A 22253-nucleotide genomic window follows, 5' to 3' on the forward strand; every position below is an offset into this window, starting at 1 on the left:
TCAAATAATTAATGAAACCTGTTCAATTTGGTTTAAATAAGGCAAAAACAAAGTGTTGGAGAAGAAAGTAAAAGTGCAATATGTGCCATGTAAAAAAGCTTACTTTCAAGTTCCTTGCTCAGAACATGAGAACATATGAAAGCTGGTGGTTCCTTTTAACATGAGACTTCAATATTCCCAGGTAAGAAGTTTTAGGTTGTAGTTATTATTGGACTATTTCTCTCTATACCATTTGTATTTCAAATACCTTTGACTATTGGATGTTCTTATAGGCACTATAGTATTGCCATTGTAACAGTATAGCTTCCGTCCCTCTCCTCTCCCCTACCTGGGCTCGAACCAGGTACACGTCGACAACACCCACCCTCAAAGCATCGTTACCTAGTGCTCCACAAAAGCCGTGGCCCTTGCAGAGCAAAGGGAACAACTACTTCAAGGTCTCAGAGTGAGTGACGTCACCGATTGAAACGCTATTAGTGCTTCACCCCGCTAACTAGCTAGCCATTTGACATCGGTTACACAAGCCTGATCACGGGACTTGAAGCACAGTGAAGAGCTGCTGGCAAATGCATGAAAGTGATGTTTGAATGAATGCTTACGAACATGCTACGAACAGGCACCCCATCGATTATATGCAACGCAGGACAAGCTAGATAAACTAGTAATATCATCAACCATGTGTAGTTAACTAGTGATTACGTTAAGATTGATTGTTTTTTATAAGATAAGTTTAATGCTAGCTAGCAACTTACCTTGGCTTCTTGCTGCACTCGCGTAACAGGTAGTGAGCCTGCCATGCAGTCTCCTCGTGGGGTGCAATGTAATCGGCCACAATCGGTGTCAAAAAAATGACGTTTACCGATTGCTATGAAAACTTGAAATCGGCCCTAATTAAAAATCAGCCATTCCGATTAAAATCGGTCGACCTCTAGTACAGACATTGCAATTTATTGCCCTGCCCACATCTGCAGTTCTCATGCCTCCTTGCAGCATGCCTATGGCACGTTCACGCAAATGAGCAGGGACCCTGGGCATCTTTCTTTTGTTGTTTTTCAGAGTCAGTAGAAAGGCCACTTTAGTGTCCTAAGTTTTCATAACTGTGACCTTAATTGCCTACAGTCTGTAAGTTGTTAGTGTCTTAACGACCGTTCCACAGGTGCATGTTCATTAATTGTTTATGGTTCATTGAACAAGCATGGGAAACGGTGTTTAAACCCTCTACAATGAAGATCTGTGAAGTTTTTGGGATTTTTACAAAATATCTTTGAAAGACAGGGTCCTGAAAAAGGGACGTTTCTTTTTTTGCCGAGTTTATTTATTGTATATTGGGAAATGATAGGGGAAAATAATATTTTAAAAACAGCCTTATTATTTATTTTAAAAAAGATAATTGCAGCTATATGAAAAATACAATATACAGATGTGCACAATAAAAACCTAAATTATTAGGTATGAGGTAATCTAAAGACCGCAGATGGCGATATTGAGTTAATCTTACCTTCCAAATGCAGCTGGCAATATACTTGTATCCCCTGTGGACAGGTTCATACCTAAAACGTTCTCCATTCAGGCTGCAAAGGCTTCGATTTCCTCCTTAATTTATTGGCGAGAAGGCGGATAAAAACAGGAAAACTATGCATGTTTTCCTCATGAAACAATTTTCCACCACCATGATAGTGGCTAAATGTTAGTCCCGGATGTTGCACATCACGTTCAGCCAATCAGGTTGCAGCAGTCTGTTGTTTACCCTAGGCTGAACGCGGGGTGCAACATCAGGAAGTAGCATTCCTAGGCATTTGCCACTCGATCATGGAGGTGGAAAATGGTGTTTCATGAAGAAAGTATGCATATTGTCCATGTTTTCTTCAGCTTTCTCGTCGTTAAATGGGCTACAACTGTAGAGGGAAGGGGGGGGGGGGGGGGGGATACCTAGTGAATAGTACAACTGAATGCATTCATCTGAAATGTGTCTAAAGCATTTAACCCAAACCCTCTGAATCAGGGAGGTGCAGAGGACTGCCATAATCGACATCCATGTTTTCGGCACCCGGGGAAAGGTGGGTTAACTGCCTTACTCAGGGGACAGAACGACAGATTTTTCATCTTGTCAGCTCGGATATTCGATCCAGTAACCTTTCGATTACCAGCCCAACGCTCTAACCATGGCTGCATACAATGCATTTGGATAGTAAGATGAATTCCATATCGGAATCTAAGCAAGGCATCAGAAATTACAGCAACAACAGAAATCATCACCACCATAGCAATCCCCTTGCATTGGTATAACGTGTTATTCGGAATATAATAGGACATGTTCCTAATAATATTTTAGAACATTGTACATGCATGAGAGCCATGTAAAAGTGCAAATAGAACAAATATACACAGCACAAGACAATAACCTATTGAATATATTCATTCTGCTCTCCCAACCCTTATATTCCCTTGCTACCTTAGAAAACATGAATGGCACAGTAAAATAATATCTGGATAAAAGGAACTTGGTTTTTTTGTACAAAGATGCTATAGGAACTGTCTTAAATTTGGCCTAATGAAATTCAACATGCCAATAGGGCATGCAGGTCAGGAATGAGGACATTTAAAAGAAAACTTGTTCTGAACATGCAATACCACTATGTACCACTTGGGTTTCACATGGTCTATCCCTGGTTCCCCTGAGTAAGCAACAGTCCCAAGTGATGAATTGGAAAAACCATAATGAAGGCCATCCCTTTGATTACCCTCTTTATCTCCACCATAGACTACCTAAATAGTGAGAGGAACAGGGAAATGATTGGTAGCTGAGCATGTGCAAAGACAAATGTGTTTGTTTTTCATGATTGTGTTTTGTATGTTACTGCCCTTGTAAAATGGCACAATGGTCTCAAACGGGATTTCCCAGTTTAAATACATTTATAAAATATTATCATCCTTTTTCTTGAGAAACTCAGATTTTGTATCCTGTAACAGTGTCCCCAGAACTCATCTCCTCTATCACAGGAATAATCACAGGTCTATGGGGGAAGTCATAGTCTGGCTTATCTGAGCTGTCGCTCTTCACCTCCAGTCCCAACTCTCTCGTTACCTGCAGTGAAGAGCCTGACCCCTCGTTAGGCAACATGACCTCCCCACCGCTCCTCTCCTGGTCTTTCAGTCCAATGGGGAGGCGGAGGACCTCTTCCTGGGGGGTACTGAAGACTGTGAGGGTCTCATCTGGCAAAGATTCCATGGGGGTCTGCAGCAGGGGGGAGCCACCTGTTTGTACCTCACTCAGGATGGCTCTCTCAGGGAGCATAAGTGACCTAACTGAACCCATATGTGACAGTATGGAAGCCTACCAGAGGGGAATAGACATTAATCAGTCAAACATTCTGTGGGTGAAATATGTTTTTCATGTGCTATTGTTGAGACAGTGTTTGCAGGAAGTAGCATATACTCCAACAGGAACATGACACACAGTTTCAGGAGAGCACATGTTGGTACCTTGTAGAAATTCTCTGTATTACTATAATCTAGTCTACAGTCATGGCCAAAAGTTTTGAGAATTGACACAAATATTAATACATTTTCAGTCTGCTGCCAAAGTTTGTATGATGGCAATTTGCATATACTACAGAATGTTATGAAGAGTGATCAGATGAAATGCAATTAATTGCAAAGTCCCTCTTTGCCATGCAAATGATCTGAATCCACAAAACTTTTCAACTGCATTTCAGCCCTGCCACAAAAGGACCAGCTGACATCATGTCAGTGATTCTCTCGTTAACACAGGTGTGAGTGTTGACGAGGACAAGGCTGGGCATCACTCTGTCATGCTGATTGAGTTCAAATAACAGACTGGGAGCTTCAAAAGGAGGGTGGTGCTCAGAATCATTGTTCATCCTCTGTCAAACATGGTTACCTGCAAGGAAACAAGTGCCATCATCATTGCTTTGCACAAAAAGGGCTTCACAGGCAAGGATATTGCTGCCAGTAAGATTGCACCTAAATCAACCATTTATCGGATCATGAAGAACTTCAAGGAGAGTGGTTCAATTGTTGTGAAGAAGGCTTCAGGGCGCCCAAGAAAGTCTACCAAGCGCCAGGACCGTCTCCTAAATTTGATTCAGCTGCGGGATCGGGGCACCACCAGTACAGAGCTTGATCAGGAATGGCAGCAGGCAGGTGTGAGTGCATCTGTACGCACAGTGAGGCAAAGACTTGAGGATGGTCTGGTGTCAAGAAGGGCAGCAAAGAAGCCATTTCTCTCCAGGAAAAACATCAGGGACAGACTGATATTCTGCAAAGGTACAGGGATTGGACTGCTGAGGACTGGGGTAAAGCCATTTTCTCTGATGAATCCCCTTTCCAATTGTTTGGGGCATCTGGAAAAAAGCTTGTCCGGAGAAGACAAGGTGAGCGCTACCATCAGTCCTGTGTCATGCCAACAGTAGAGCATTCCGAGACCATCCTGTGTGGGGTTGCTTCTCAGCCAAGGGAGTGGGCTCACTCACAATTTTGCCTAAGAAAACAGCCATGAATAAAGAATGGTACCAACACATCCTCCCAGAGCAACTTCTCCCAACCATCCAGAAACAGTTGACAAACAATGCCTTTTCCAGCATGATGGAGCACCTTGACATAAGGCAAAAGTAATAACTAAGGGGCTCGGGGGAACAAAACATCGATATTTTGGGTTCATGGACAGGAAACTCCCCAGACCTTAATCCCATTGAGAACTTGTGGTCAATCCTCAAGAGGCGGTGGACAAACAAAAACCCACAAATTCTGAAACTCCCAGCATTGATTATGCAAGAATGGGCTGCCATCAGTCAGGATGTGGCCCAGAAGTTAATTGACAGCATGCCAGGGTGGATTGCAGAGGTTTTGAAAAAGAAGGGTCAACACTGCAACTATTGACTCTTTGCATCAACTTCATGTAATTGTCAATAAAAGCCTTTGACACTTGTATAATTACAAGCATTTCATTTCAGTATTCCATAGTAACATCAGCCAAAAATATCTACAGACACTGAAGCAGCAAACTTTGGAGATTAATATTTGTGTCATTCTCAAAACGTTTGGCCAGGACTGTATATGTAGTAGCTTTATGACTAAATCCACTGCAGTGCAGGCCAAACAGTTGAAAGGCTGAACACACCAAAATCTTTGGTTGAGGGAATGAGCCGCTTGTCAGTTTACTGTATATCAGCCACACGATGAACGCAATCACCACTATGGCAACGATAGGGATCACAATGTAGAGGGCAGTGTAGCTAGGACCTACAGGGAACAAGTCCAGCAGTTAGACTGACAGTCAAACTGATTTCACATTCAAAACTGTACAGTGTTCTAATTGAGCATTTGCTGATCAAATCAGCCATAATATGACAATACAGACAAATACAACTTTCAAAGGACGTATCAGATATTAGCAGATGTGGTTTAGAGCTAATATGACTTTGACGCATCCATCATGTGAGAAATTAAGAGTCTTACCGGAATCCCCATGCTTCCCCTCAATGCATATGTTCTGGTGAGCTGAGACATGAACATTGTTCATTTTTCCTTTCATCTTGACGCAGTGCCTATCCATCTTTTCATCGACTGGTATTTCAGCCTCACACACATGGTGTTGCTTGTAAGAGCAGGCAAAGCTGTGTTGTTTCTGGGAAAAATAAGAAAAAAAAGGAATATATTTAGGCTATACTATAACAATGTTAATAAAAATAAATATGCAAACGTTTATATTTGAAGGATATAAATGTGTTTCCTTTTGAAAAATAAGGCTGCTTTGCTTGCAAGTGAAAACAATTTGCAGCAGGTAGATACAGTTGAAGTTTGTCATGACGTTGGCCTGGGGCTAGGTTTATGACAGTCATAAATACCTCTTCCCCCCCTTTTTCCTCTCTCTACCCTACTGATGTTACATTTGCAAAACCCTTGGTTAACATAGAGATTCTGGGAACATCAGAAGGTGGGGGGAAATGAACTATATTCTGGTAATCCGAACAATTGAACATATGCGGTGGTACTTAATGAATATGATGTCAGTTCGGTTGTCATCTGAGACGTTCTCATCAAAGATAAGATGACATACCTCTGTGTAGACTTTCCACTGTAGAGTTTATCAGATTCACATGGAATTGTTGTTCAATTTAAATGTTTGAAAATGAAATTATTCGTGATGGGATGAAATGTGATTTTAGCTTCTAAAATGTGAGATTTGGGTTTTCATAAAATAGGGCTCTGCTCAATCAGAGGCCCGCCCCTGTGAAAGGACATGGGCTATAAAACTTTTCAAACACACCCTCCTCTCCCTTCCTATATAAGCCCTTGACGACAATATAACCTCCTGTTCCGAGGACGACGGTCCGATGTCAGAATGGTTCAGATAATAACTACAGAACGAAGCCAACATCAGCGTGAGCTTTGGTTGCGAATGGTATGAACTTTGAACTCTTATTCACTACAGAAGTGATACCTCCTAGCCGTTGAGTTAGCAACAGCCGCTGCAAACGAGGGTTAGGAAGGAACAGACAGAGTATCCCGTCTACCACACAATGACGTTACTACAACGTATTCAATTTACCAGCAGAGACATTCTTCAAAGGACTCGGTTGGGCAACATGGCCTTCCATCTACCACCAACCTACCGAAGCGCAGCTCAGAGTAAATATTTATTGCATTTTCCAAATGGGCGGTAATTTAGAATGCATAAGATACTGTATTTACGATAGCACAGCTCCGCCCTTTGTTCCTCAGTCTTCCCGCTCTTTCACTCAAACCCGGCCCCTTTTCTTTTGTGTAACAAGCTGTCATATCTGTTCCGCCAGCTAGGGACGTTTTCCTTTATGATGTCATTTGTAATCAAGTTATGATTTAATTATGTGTATGTGTAATTCTGTGTGATTAGTTAGGTATTTAGTAAATAAATAATTAAACCCAATTTTGTATTGCTGGTTCAACTTGTTAGCCAGGGTTCATACAGATAACTAAGAATTTACAACTTTCAGATGAGACTGAATTAAGATGACGATTAATATTGACTGCTATTGATGTAAAATATTACTAGGTCTTTAAGAGTTTATTCAGGAGATAACAGCTCTATAAATATTATTTTGTGGTGCCCGACTCTAGTTAATTACATTTACATGATTAGCTCAATCGGGTAATATTAATTATGGAGAAATAATTCTATAGAATAGCATGTCATACCTTAACCAAATACATTTAAACTCAGTTTCACAATTCCTGACATTTAATCCTAGTAAAAATTCCCTGTCTTAGGTCAGGTAGGATCACCACCTATTTTAAGAATGTGAAATGTCAGAATTATAGAGAATTATTTATTTCAGCTTTCATTTCTTTCATCACATTCCTAGTGGGTCAGAAGTTTATATACACTCAATTAGTATTTGGTAGCATTGCCTTTAAATTGTTTAACTTGGGTCAAACGTTTTGGGTAACCTTCCACAAGCTTCCCACAATAAGTTGGGTGAATTTTGGCCCATTCCTACCGACAGAGCTGGTGTAACCGAGTCAGGTTTGTAGGCCTCCTTGCTCGCACACGCTTTTTCCAGTTCTGCCCACACATTTTCTATAGGATTGAGGTCAGGGCGTTGTGATGGCCACTCCAATACCTTGACTTTGTTGTCCTTCAGCCATTTTTTCCACAACTTTGGAAGTATGCTTGGGATCATTGTCCATTTGGAAGACCCATTTGCGACCAAGCTTTAACTTCCTGACTGATGTCTTGAGCTGTTGCTTCAATATATCCACATAATTTTCCTCCCTCATGAAGCCATCTATTTTGTGAAGTGCACCAGTCCCTCCTGCAGCAAAGCACGCCCACAACACTATGCTGCCACCCCCCATGCTTCACGGTTGGGATGGTGTTCTTCGGCTTGCAAGACTCCCCCTTTTTCCTCCAAACATAACGATGGTCATTATGGCCAAACAGTTCCATTTTTGTTTCATCAGACCAGAGGACATTTCTCCAAAAAGTACAATCTTTGTCCCCATGTGCAGTTGCAAACCGTAGTCTGGCTTTTGTATGTCAGTTTTGGAGCATTGGATCCTTCCTTGCGGAGCGGCCTCTCAGGTTATGTAGATATAGGACTCGTTTTACTGTGGATATCGATATTTGTGTACCCGTTTCCTCCTGCATCTTCACAAGGTCCTTTACTGTTATTCTGGGATTGACTTGCACTTTCGCACCAAAGTACGTTAATCTCTAGGAGACAGAACGTGTCTCCTTCCTGAGCGGTCTGACGGCTGCGTGGTCTCATGGTGTTGCCAAAACTATAGTTTGTTAACAAGAAATTTGTGGAGTGGTTGAAAAAACAATTTTAATGACTCCAACCTAAATTTAAGTAAACTTCTGAATTCAACTGTACATGTGAAAAATCTCAGCTTCTACAAGTGCTCCCCAGTCATTTAAGTCATAATTTTCCGGCAGTTCTCACCAAGTGATCTTCTGCGACAACCATGTAATCAAATTCCTTATGATCCGGTCTTTCATTTTTGATGATGGCATATTTGTAGATGTGAAATGGGTGAATGAATTGAACTTTGATCATTTGATTAGATACAGCAGAGATGTTGACAGGTGGGAAATCCAATGAGCCTAAAAAACACACAAAATACCATTACTTTGTGAAGAAATCTGAGGTCAGAAAATATGTTCAAAATCTCCCGGCTCGGAGCATTGTGTGGTCAGATCAACAAAGAAATGCTACATGTGCTGCAGTACATACAGTGTACTTACAAACCCTTTCAAGATACTACCCCAATTCAATCACTACATACTGTATAACATTGTTCCCATAATTCACCTTTTGGTTAGCTCAGTGTGAGAACTTACACTGTACATCCACCAGGTCTGGATACATTGTATCATCGTAGGTGAATGAAATTTCGGAGTAATTGGTATTCTGTCCAACAGCAGTCAATATGAAACGGTAGCCCTCTTCTATTACTTTGGTAAATGAGGAGACATCGCAGTGGTAGAGGGAAGTGTTTGAACAAACCAAGGCAGCACTGAAAGAAAGAGGAAAACAATTGTTGTGGGTTAGTGGCAACCTCTGATTTGGACTAAAATGTTAGTTCACAATTACAATGGAGAAGCTGACAAAGACCTGTTGACAGGACTTTACATTTGTATGGGTCTGACAGTGCATGTCAATTTTCCAATTTCTACTTGAAATTGTGGCAAGAAAGACTTAAATAATATTCACTGGCTATTTAACCTACATTGGATAACATAGGCCCTATTTGGTGAGAGATTAAGAAACCTCTTAGGTGCTGCAGCACCTACCCAGAATATTTTCTTGTCATTTCCACATTGAACTGTGGCTGCAGAGATGGTTCACTGTAGTTCCAATAGATCACATTGTGAAAATTGTGGCAGATGAGGCTCACGTTGACGGGAGGAGGAACTGTAGGATAAAATAGTAGAAAGTCAGTCCGAATCAACAAGCTCAGTCCAGACAGAGTTGTATAATTACCATATAAATGACTACGTAAAAAAAAAAAAAACTGTGCTATATCTATCAACAGCATAACATACTAGCAATTAAATCTATCCAAGTGATGTTGCAACAATAACCTGTATACCAGGGGTCCCCAATTACAGTCAGTTGTGGGCCAATGTTTTCTTGAGCGAATATTAAGGGGACCAAAACATAGTTATAAATCATTTGTGCACTTCAAAATGACCGCAAGAATCCGAAAAACAGATATAGTACTTGACAAAAACAGAACCATGATTTAAACCTTGACTACATATGCCTCTCTATTTATGTGTGGGAATACCTGGGAACAGATTTTCTAAATTGGAGATTTTACAGTCTTGTCCAACAACAAAACATTGATTTATTATTTATTTATTTTAGCTCAGAAAACTTGGGGTGCGGGGCAAATAAAAACATTTAGTTCAAATTATATTTCATCTCAGAAATTAAGCTTATTGATTGCACCCAAATTGGCCATTTTAAATTTATAGGATTCATATAAAATCTTCAATAATGGACCATACGTTATACCAACAATGAGTAAAACATGAATAATCCAATAAACTGATCAAAAGCCACCCACGTACCCTCCACACCCCACCCAAACAGCCAGTATCGGTTTTCTGTTTGACAAGTAGTATGGAGCTGCTGCTTAGAGTATTGCTTCTTCATTCGGTGATGTTTTTTCCCAGTTCAGAGAAATTAGCCATTGAAGTTGCTTACATCGTTTACTATAAATTAGTGTGGAAGTACCAAGTTTTGCCCACTAGATGCTGCTGTTCTCGCTACTACCACCACACATTTTTTAATGTGGCTGGTCTATTGTGTTTATTAAATCACAACCTTTTCTTTGCAAATTTGGGTAGAAAACCAATAGTTTTTGCTCATGATGGAAATAGATTGTATGGTCATCCTCACAATTGAAGCATGAAAGCAATTTAGTTTGTCATGTTGTTAGGCTTTTTTGTGTGTCCAGGAAACACCCTTGTGTGTGCTTTAATCTCTCCGAAAAGGTATGGATTAGTTAGACCATTTCTGGTGAACAAGCAAACCATTTGGCTACAGCAGATCCAAATGGTTCAATGTTATGGTCACTAATGTTCTTCTATGGTAAAAGTCCCAAACACACACTGTATAGTGTTTTGCAAATGGTGAAGAAGCAATACTCCAAGCTGCAGCTCCATACTACTTGTCAAACATAGAGAACTGATACTGTATACTGGTTGTTGGGTTGGGATTGGAGTGAGGTGTGGAGGGTCCGTGAATGGGTTTTGACAATTTTGTTTGATTCCTTATGTCTTAGTCAATTGCAAGAATAAGTTTGGTCCAAATCGGATGTTGGGTACTATAAGCTGTTCAATATGTGAAGCCTATCATTTAAAGTTGACAATTTGCGTGCAATCAATTAGCTTAATTTCTCAGAGACCAAATTAAATTTCAACAAAATAATGTTTCTGGGATGCTAATCTTAAGTGGTTTCTAACAGCAGAAACAATTTCAGAATAATTTGAGATGGGGAGTGTCATGGCTTGCTGAAATGACCCAGATGCCATGTTTTCTGGTGTTTTCCTGATTGTTTTGTCCCGAAGCAATGTATTTTGAGAGTTTGGCCCATAGAATTAGGCATTAAAATACTAGAATGGATATGAACCTTCTTATGATGGGATAAAGGTCAGCCATTTTGGGCAGGGAGTTGGTCAAACATGGTTTGCCAGTGCTGTGATAAGATAGTGTAAAATAAGGAAATTGAATCATTTATCTGCACTATGCTTGTTAGCTAGCCAGTTTTAGTTTTATTCCATTAATAATTTAGATGAACTGACAATTTGCCAACATTCCATTCAAACAATGTAATCAAGCCACACACTGGCTGAAATCAGTTGAAGATTAGACAAGTTGTAAATGCAACAAGTACTGATACTGTATCATATAATAGCATACATTTTTCCAAGGAAACAAAAACTACATTTATGGTCTGTTTACATAGCCTCTAAAATCTATTTGTACAGAAAATGTGTATAAAACATGTATAAACTGTATTTATAATTATGACAACATTTATTTTCCTGCATAAGTAAAATCAGGATTAAGCCTTACTGCCAGTCATTCAAATTTACCAAGCCCCACCCCAGAATATTTGGGCAACCAATCGTAGTACTCCGTTGCTTAGCAACCATCTCTAACCAAGCTTGTGTCTGACGTCCTTGGACAAGATCTCGTTTCAAAAGCATGGAAGCCAATGAGGACTATGGCAAAAACAGAGTTCTTAAAAAATAAATTTGAAATGAATATACTGTATATTATAAACATAGTAGCTTTAATAGCCGTGTTTATGTACATTTGCAACCTTTTGTATCCTCATGCTATCGTGTACTGTAGTGAAGGGGGAGGGGGGGGATCATACATTTACATATTGGGATATTATGTTTGATAATATATCATATTGACAATATCATTTTTGTGCTAGTTGGCTGTACCTGCACCAAAACGGCAGTATTTTCCCTTTAAAGGTTGTTCTCCATCTTTAAAAAAATGGGGAGCCAATTTGTTTTCAGAACTTTCATTTCCATGACTAATAAAAACTTGTTTTCAAATGGCTCTCTTGTTCCTCTGCAGCAGACATATTGTGTTGCACCCCGCCTTTTGTCTTCAGAACAGCCTTATTTCATCAGGGCATGGACTCTACGAGGTTCCTCAGGGATGCTAGCCCATGTTGACTCCAATGCTTCTCACAGTTGAGATAAGTTGGATGGATGTCCTTTGGGTGGTGGACCATACTTGATACACACAGGAAACTTGAGAGTAATAAACTCAGCAGCAGTGCAGCTGGTTTGTGTCAATACACCATTCAAAGGCACTTAAATATTTTGTCTTGCCCATTCACCCTCTGAATGGCACAATTGTCTCAAGGCTTAACAATCCTTCTTTAACCTGTCTCCTACCCTTCATCTACATTGATTGAAGTGGATTTAACAAGTGACATCAATAAGGGATCATAGATTTCATCTGGATTCACCTGGTCATTCTGTCTGTTTTGTATATTTAGTTTATACCTCCACTGGGCCTGTATATTGTATGTAAGCCTATAATCATGGTTATTCCTTTCTATTATTTTCAATATAACCACTTATACACACTCACTTTTACTGTGAGCCATCAATACAGAGGAGCGTGGTGTAGCGAACCATTATCTGAATAAACCTTGTCTGCCATTGGCACCTAATATAACTGTAATAGTGCCCATTCTACATTGTACTCTCGGTTCAGCCTTTACTATTTTTCAGACACAACTGCAGATACAGATTGATGATCGATCGACCGACCGACCTAGCTCCTTATTTATTTGTAAAGGAATTTTTGCTAAACTCAATCCACAGGTAAAGCATACTCGTCTGTATCAATTAAAAGAAAACTGATTCAGATCAAAATTGTAACAGGGAGATCCACAAAACAATGTTTTTTTATTTCCCTGAACAACTCTGGGGATCATTATGTCTGATGTTGAACACTATGTCTGAAATGTTTCAACAGAACACAGCAGTACTTCACTGTTATTTCAGCTGTTTGAAGCTAGTGTACAAAACCAAAAGTAAAAGACACAAAAAGGAAACCTAAGAACTGGAAGCATAGAAATAGAGCACATAGAATAGACACCTCTTAGATATGCTTTCAATGAGAATGACCAATCTATAACTCGCATTTCTATGCGAATTTGGTCAGTTGCCCAAAAAGGTACATATTTCAGCTTTAAGTTTGCTGGGAAATATTCAAGATATGGGCTGCATTGTGTAAAAGTTAAATAAACCGATAAATCTTCCAGCACAACATAAGAGGGTATTGTAAGTGATTGCAGGGAAGCTAACATTTTGGTGCAGCAGGTAGCCTAGTGGTTAGAGGATTGGGCCAGTAAACGAAAGGTTGCGAGATCAAATCCATGAGCTGACAAGGTAAAAAAATCTGTCATTCTGCCCCTGAACAACGCAGTTAACCCCCTGTTCCTAGGCCATCATTGTAAATAAGTTGTTCTTAACGGACTTGCCTAGTTAAATAAAGGTTCAATTAAATTTAAATAAAAACATCTCACTTGCAGTAGAAGCCTGGCACTATAAGCTAAAGAAGGGGAAAATATCAGCCTGTGAAGTCAGAAAGGAAATGACATTAATGTCAAGGGAAATATTTGGAATTGGACATAAAGCCTGGATAAAAAAGATTACAGAATAATTACTCATGTTCCAGTGGGCCATTGTGTATGGTATGTAGTGGACATACAGAGGTGGTATTACAAACGATTGGACATTTCTAATGGTGGAAAAAGTACCCACTTGTCATACTTGAGTACAAGTAAAGATAACTTAATAGGAAATGACTCAAGTAAAAGTCACCCAGTAAAACACTAATTCAGTAAAAGTATAAACTATTTGGTTTTAAATATACTAAAGTATCAAAAGTAAATAATATTATTTTAAGCAAACCAGATGGTATGATTGGCTATCTGTAAATAAATATGAACAGAGGCACACTCCAACACTTAGAAACAAAGCATTTGTGTTTAGTGTGTCCGCCAGATCAGAGGCAGTAGAGATGACCAGGGATGTGCATGAATTGAACCATTTCTGTCCTGCTAAGTATTCAAAGTACTTTTGGGTGTCAGGGAAAATGTATGGCGTAAAAAGTACATTTTCTTTAGAAACGTAGTGAAGTAAAAGTAAAAGTGGTCAATAATAGAAATAGTAAAATACTTTAAAGTATTTTACTAAGTACTTTACACCACTAAACATTTCATCACACAGCATCTGCACCGTTTTGGGGAAATACACTTCCGGATTTAGTTCCACAACATTAATGTTACTTTAGAGTAGGGGAAAGGCAATGTCCTCTGTTCTGTGGAGCACAAACACACTAGAATAGAGGTTGACCGATTAATTTGCATGGCCGATTAATTAGGGCCGATTTCAAGTTTTCATAATCCGTTATCTGCCTTTTTGGACGCCGATTACGTTGCAATCCACGAGGAGACTGTGTGGCAGGCTGACCACCTGTTACGTGAGTGCAGCATCAAAAGGACCTTGTGGCTGCAAGGAGCCACGGTAAGTTGCTAGCTAGCATTAACTTTTTATGGCTGCAGGGGCAGTATTGAGTAGCTTGGATGAAAAGGTGCCCATTGTAAACAGCCAGCTCCTCAGTCTCAGTTGCTAATATATGCATATTATTATTAGTATTGGATAGAAAACACTAAAAAGTTTCCAAAACTGTCAAAATATTGTCTGTGAGTATAACAGAACTGATGTTGCAGGCGAAACCCTGAGGAAAATCAAAACAGGAAGTGGCTTCTATTTTGAAAACTTCATGTTCCATAGCCTCCCTTCGCTGGATTTAAAGGGATATGAACCAGATTTTCCTATCGCTTCCTCAAGGTGTCAGTCTTCAGACATAGTTTCAGGCTTTTATTTTTTTTAAATGAGCCAGAACGATAACGTCGCGTCAAGTGGTCACATAAGTTTTGCTCGCGCAACTAAATTTGGATAGGTATTGCTTTTCCCTCTCCTACTGTGAAAGACATTTGCGGTTTATATATTTTCGATTATATATTTGAAAAACAACCTGAGGATTGATTATAAAAAACTTTGACATGTTTCTGTGGACATTACGGAAACTATTTGGAATTTGTCTGCGTTGTCGTGACCGCTCTTTCCTGTGGATTTCTGAACATAACGCGACAAACAAACGGAGGTATTTTGGATATAAAAATCATCTTTATGGAACAAACGGAACATTTGTTGTGTAACTGGGAGTCTCGTGAGTGAAAACATCCAAAGATCAAAGGTAAACGATTAATTTGATTGCTTTTCTGATTTTCGTGATCAAGCTTCCTGATGCTAAGTGTACTTAATGTTTTGTAGTGGGATCGATAAATTTACAAACGCTTGGATTGCTTTCGCTGAAAAGCATAATTTCAAAATCTGACACGACAGGTGGATTAACAAAAGGCTAAGCTGTGTTTTCCTATATTGCACATGTGATTTCATGAATATAAATATTTGTAGTAATATTTATTGAATGTAGCGCTATGCTATTCAGCGGTTGTTGATGACACTTATCCCGATATATCGGGATTGCAGTCATAACAAGTTAAACGTATCTTTAAAAAAAAAAAAAAAATGTTTAAACCTTCCCATAATCACTAGTTAACCTCTCTAGGATAGGGGGCGCTAGTGTTCCACTTGGCCTAAAGCCAGGGAAAATGCAATGCGGCAAATTCTAATAAAATGATATAAAAAAATCAAGCTTTCATTAAATCACACATGTAAGACACTAAATTAAAGCTACACTCGTTGTGAATACAGCTAATGTCAGGTTTTAAAAAGGCTTTTCGGCGTAAGTATAAGAAGCTATTATCTGATGATAGCACAACAGTAAACAAAGAGAGTAGCATATTTCAACCCTGCAGGCGCTACACAAAACGCAGAAATAAAATATAAATCATGCCTTACCTTTGACGAGCTTCTTTTGTTGGCACTCCAATATGTCCCATAAACATCACAATTGGTCCTTTTGTTCGATTAATTCTGTCCATATATATCCAAAATGTCAATTTATTTGGCGCGTTTGATCCAGAAAAAAAACAGCTTACAATTTGTGCAATGTCACTACAAAATATCTCAAAAGTTACCTGTAAACTTTGACAAAGCATTTCAAACTACTTTTGTAATACAACTTTAGGTATTTTTAAACGTTAATAATCGATCAAATTGAAGACGGGTCTATCTGTGTTCAATACAGGAAGACAACAACCCAACGCTACTTTTCAAGTCTTGCGCAACACTCAAAAGTGTTACCCAGTTCCAAGATGGCCGTACTTCTTCATTGCACAAAGGAATAACCACAACCAAATTCCAAAGACTGGTGACATCCAATGGAAGCGGTAGGAACTGCAAACCAGTGCCTAAGAAATATTGTTTCCCAATGAGAAATCACTGAACAGACAGACCTCAAAAACAAAACAAATCTGAATGGCTAGTCCTCTGGGGTTTTGCCTGCTACATATGTTCTGTTATACTCACAGACATGATTCAAACAGTTTTAGAAACTTCAGAGTGTTTTCTATCTAAATCAACTAATAATATGCATATCTTATATTCTTGGCATGAGTAGCAGGAAGTTGAAATTGGGCACGCTATTTATCCAAAAGTGAAAATTCTGCCCCCTATACCTTAAGTTAACTACACATGGATGATGATATTACTAGGTTAACTAGCTTGTTCTGCGTTGCCTGTTAATTTATCATCGAATCAGAGCCTACTTCAACTTCGCCAAATGATGATTTAACAAAAGCGCATTTGCGAAAAGCACAATCATTGCAATAATGTACCTAACCATATACATCAATGCTTTTCTTAAAATCAATACACAAGTATATATTTTTTAAACCTGCATATGTAGTTAAAATAAATTCATGTTAGCAGGCAATATTATCTAGGGAAATTGTGTCACTTCTCTTGTGTTCCGTGCAAGCAGTCAGTGTATATGCAACAGTTTGGGCCGCCTGGCTTGTTGCGAACTGTTGAAAGGCTATTTATTCCTAACAAAGAACGTAATTAATTTGACAGAATTAAACAATATTATGACATAATATTGAAGGATGTGCAATGTAACAGTAATATTTAGACTTAGGGTTGCCACCCGTTCTATAAAATATGTAACGGTTCAGTATTTCACTGAAAGAATAAATGTTTTGTTTTCGAAATGATTGTTTCCGGATTCGACCATAGGCTCTTATTTCTGTGTGTTTATTATAATTAAGTATATAGCTTGATATTTGATAGAGCAATCTGATTGAGTGGTGGTAGGCAGCAGCAGCTCTTAGCAATACTTGAAGCACAGCGCTGTTTATGACTTCCAGCCTATCAACTCCCAAGATTAGGCTGGCAATACTAAAGTGCCTATAAGAACATCCAATAGTCAAAAGGTATATTCCTATAATAGCTCCAACCTAAAACTTCTTAACTGGGAATATTGAAGGCTCGTGTTAAAAGGAACCACCAGCTTTCATATGCACTCATGTTCTGAGCAAGGAACTTAAACTTGAGCTTTTTTTACATGGCACTTATTGCACTTTTACTTTCTTCTTGAACACTGTTTTTGCATTATTTAAACCAAATTGAACAGGTTTCATTAATTATTTTGAGACTAAATTGATTTTATTTATGTATGATATGAAGTTAAAATAAAAAAAAGTGTTCATTCAGTATTGTTGTAATTGTCATTTATATACAAATCTGCAGATTAATCGGAATCGGCTTTTATTGGTCCTCCAATAAATTGGTATCGGTGTTGGAAAAAAAACACTCCATAAACCACTCCATAAAAACCTACTGAGGGTACAGTAGTAACCCACACATGAAGATAGGCATGTGTCAAATCAGGGAGGTCTATTTTAACTGTGATTTTCTCTGTGGTGTAAGTGTGAAATCTACAATGAGTTTCCCCACTGAGGTTGAAGGAACAAAAAACTTGACTTAGGCTACTGGCATACAAACAGAATGCCAAAACCAACTGACAATAAACAGTGCTCACCACTTGCGAACTAGCACCTTATTTATTGTCAACAACTGACTACTTTAAGGACAACTTTGTGTGTATCAGTCCAATGCCTGAATAAAAGAAAACACATGGACTGACAATATTGTAGCGAAATCAGGAGTTAGTCCTGACTCAAACCCGGGTCCAGCAACTGTCAACCCAACATCTCAGCCGTTACGCCAAGAGATCCAAAACTCTTCTTGAGGTCACTAGGTGTTGGATTATGGTCGCTACACTACCCCCGGGAGAGCATGTCCCTTCTCTACACCAAGCCACATGTACAGCCAGTGCTTAATCTGTAAATTGGGAGATGCAGAAACAAAAAGTGAGTGCAAGAGGGGGTGATAATCAAGCATTGCATGCATATCATTGCATTAGAGTGGCATAGAGCAGTAGAGTAGAGGCACATACAGAAGTTGCAAACAAGGGGAGCATTTTTAGTAGCCAAGGGCCTTGGAAAATGTTGGCTTTATATAAACGAATGTCATGCAATTCTGTCATTTTACATGACTGCGGTAATCATATTTTTTTTATACTGCACAAATGATCGAAATGGCAGGTACTTTCACATTGACAAACTCAGAAAGATATCCATAAAAAGGACCTTGTCTTGAATCCATCAATATCCTAGCCCTAATGCTCACTGACAGGGATGTAAACACATTTTCCATATGCACAAAAAGCTTATTTCTCTCAAATTCTGTGCACAAATTTGTTTACATCCCTGTTAACGAGCATTTCTCCTTTGCCAAGATAATCAAGCCACCTGACAGGTGTGGCATATCAAGAAGCGGATTAAACAGAATAATCATCCCACGTTGTTTTAGAGAATTTGGCAGTATGTCCAACCGGCAACTACATGTAACCACACTAGCCCAGGACCCCCACATCCGGCGTATTCACCTGCTGATCGTCTGAGACCAGCAACCTGGACAGCTGATGAAACTGAGGAGTATTTCTGTCTGTAATAAAACCCTTTTGTGGGGAAAAAAACTCCTGATTGGCTGGGCCTGGCTCCTCAGTGGGTGGGCCTGGCTCACAAGTGGGTGGGCCTATGCCCTCCCAGGTTCACCCATGGCTGCACCCCTGCCCAGTCATGTGAAATCCATAGATTAGGGCCTAATTAAATTATTTCAATTGACTCATTCCTTATATGAACTGTATATCAGTACAATTTTTGAAGTACATTTCAATTTATCAGGGGTGCTGCAGTTCATTTAGAATCCCTCACATGGATATGATTCTATAGGAAATGAAAGTGCAACACTGGAGAGATGAGAGTTGCAGGCTCATGTCTATCAGAGCAGATGTTGGTTCTCAAACATAGGTTACAATGTTGCGTAAACCATAAACCTGGGCAGGCCCAACCTAAATCAACTCTTATAATATTAGGTACAGTCTGAAAATCTACTTTTTCACATTATAATTTTTTTGTGGGGGCAGGAAAATTAACAAAGAGGCAACACGAATGAACTTTGACCGCTTTTTATATTGCAAAAACTGAAGAAAAAAAATGTAACGCCAGGATCTCTGAACAAATAGGTTCGGGAAAGAAAACTTTCCAAAACTGAGAGGTTTCGGTGTTGTGCCCAAAAATCTCCCCCCTGCTAGAATTCTCCCCCTTCGCGTTCTTCATTGCTACGACTTGCTTGCTAGTTCAGATTTCTGCTATTCACTCCGTTGTCAGTTTAGCCTACATTTCACTGATCTTAGTAGCAGAAAGTATTTTTGTCTGCAATTTTCGGTTTGGCTATTTGTTTCAAGTGTATGTAGCGGTTCTAGTTTATATGGCGCCCTGGACGACGCCCCTTCACCGCCGCGACTGCCAAGATGCCGCCCGTACCTAAATCCCCTACTGATTTTTATTAATCTATAAATACATCTCTTTGCCAAAATTCGTCATCTCTCCCAGGTCTTATTCGACTAGTATATTTTAGAGTGTAAGGATAATAATTCAGCCATAGTTGTTCTGAAATGTTTCTTGCTTGCCAACATTTTACTCCCTCCTCTGTTTAATATAACACACATACATGCATTATTAATTGAAGTCTGTTCTATAGAAAGTATTTGACTCAAAATTAAGGAAATTAGAAGAGGTGGGGGGAATTTTGTCTGGGGGAAGATTTTCGGCACACCTGTTTTTGTGAGGCAAGTCAGTTAAGAACAAATTCGTATTTACAATGACAGCCTACAAGAAGGCAAAATGCCTCCTGCGGGTACGGGGGCTAGGACAAAAAAATAAATACAATAGAAATATAGAACACACACATCACGACAAGAGACACCACAACACTACATAAAAGAGAGACCGAAGACAACAACATATGGCAGTGACACATGAAAACACAGCATGATAGCAACACAACATGACAACAACATTATGGCAGCAGCACAACATGGTAACGTTAGCAGCACAAAACATGGTAACGTTAAACATTATTGGCCACAGACTGTGTTAGGCCAAGAAATCTACAATATATTTATATATCGAGTATACTTTTGGAATAGCTATATCATTTCCAAGAACATTAGCATATTGTACAGTGGCCTATAGCCTGCATTATGTTGTTGAAAGAATTAAGCAGGAATACTGTACTAAATACTTACAGTAACATCAGCTCCAATTGATTAATCAATGCGTCATTTAAAGCAAACTATTTTAGGGCAAAAACGACTTACCATAAGTGACGACCTGTTGGCTTAAAACCAAGATCAGGGAAATGCGGACTATCCTTACCCAGGCCATTTTCAAATGTTGTCGTGTCTATGTAAAACTATATGAAGTGTATCTGAATGTCCATATGAATAGGCTATACCTATTTGAGCGCCTTTTGTCTGTCTAACTAAAACATACAGACAAACCGCAGGCTACACAGTTAACAAATTCCAATGAACTGTTCCTGTCGCAACTACCAGACCCGCCTACTACACATTTTTACAGGAATAGGAAAAGTCACGTGCGGCGAAATGATGCTGCAGTGCGTCGTGATTAAGTTTCAAATAGCTATGCATCGAGGATCAAAGGTGAAATGTCAATCTTTGTGTAAGTACACATTTCGAATACAATCTTGGTACCAATAATTACTTATATTTCACCAGATGTATGTCTCTGAACCGATTATTTTAAAATTGCACACAGTCAGGGATGGCCCGAGCCTTTTGGGAGCCCTAATAACATTTTAAAGCACGTTTTCTACAATTCTACACATTTTACCATGGGAAAGAAATAACATTTTGCCATTTTACAGCTAATTTTCTGCAATTCCATCCATTTTGCCATGGTGTGGAGAGAAAATGTTTGCAGTTTTGAAACAAATTTCCTGCAATTGTTAGCTGACATGGCTAATTGAGTGACTATCAGTGACTGAAATAACAGGAGGAAAATTGCTTATACACAACCAAATTTCGAAATTGAACTTTGTGTATTCTACTATTCTAACAGTTGAAACCCCTACGGAGTCGTTGTCCCCCCCACCTCCCCCATGGAAAAAGTGAGTTTTTGTCACTTATGCCCAGGGCCGGTCCTGGAAGGATAACTTTGTAGCTAATGACTGCCTGCAGCATCTTGCTCGGCCTTCAACTTGAGATGTTTAATAGAAGGGGCAGCATTTAGCTAACATGCAAAGTCCATTTCCTGGAGTAGCTCAAATTGTGCATTTATGTCACAAATCTCACAGAGGAACTTTTGTTCTCAGCAGTACCTTGAAGGCAGCTAATCGTGGCACACCCTCTTCTGCTCTGAGCCAATTGTGAACGCTGTGCAGATTTCACCCCAATCAACGAGGCACATTTTCACATCTTGTTAGGCTTCATTTGACTGGCAGATTTTCAATAGTATAACTTTTTTTTGTATTTATAGCTAACATCTTAATTAAGGTAGCTTTATACCTCCACCCTACCTGACACCCTAGACCCACTCCAATTTGCTTACCGCCCAAATAGGTCCACAGACGATGCAATCTCAACCACACTGCACGCTGCCCTAACCCATCTGGACAAGAGGAATACCTATGTGAGAATGCTGTTCATCGACTACAGCTCGGCATTTAACACCATAGTGCCCTCCAAGCTCGTCATCAAGCACGAGACCCTGGGTCTCGACCCCGCCCTGTGCAACTGGGTACTGGACTTCCTGACGGGCCGCCCCCAGGTGGTAAGGGTAGGCAACAACATCTCCAC

General features: G+C 39.4%; 1 protein-coding gene across 1 annotated transcript; it reads right to left on the reverse strand.

Annotated features, from left to right (window-relative positions):
* Positions 1 to 1436: 1436 nt before the first annotated feature.
* On the reverse strand, positions 1437 to 21024 carry ifngr1l1 (interferon gamma receptor 1-like 1). The gene is made up of 7 exons (XM_020460377.2): positions 20754 to 21024; positions 9299 to 9419; positions 8846 to 9021; positions 8448 to 8608; positions 5479 to 5647; positions 5141 to 5262; positions 1437 to 3334 (listed from the first exon to the last, which is right to left on the reverse strand). The coding sequence occupies exons 1-7, from the start codon at positions 20818 to 20820 to the stop codon at positions 2948 to 2950; spliced, it is 1203 nt and encodes a 400-aa protein (XP_020315966.2). The 5' UTR covers positions 20821 to 21024; the 3' UTR covers positions 1437 to 2947.
* Between the last annotated feature and the right edge of the window lie 1229 nt (positions 21025 to 22253).

The sequence above is a fragment of the Oncorhynchus kisutch genome, linkage group LG25, assembly GCF_002021735.2.
Source record: "Oncorhynchus kisutch isolate 150728-3 linkage group LG25, Okis_V2, whole genome shotgun sequence".
NCBI classification, from domain to species: domain Eukaryota; kingdom Metazoa; phylum Chordata; class Actinopteri; order Salmoniformes; family Salmonidae; genus Oncorhynchus; species Oncorhynchus kisutch.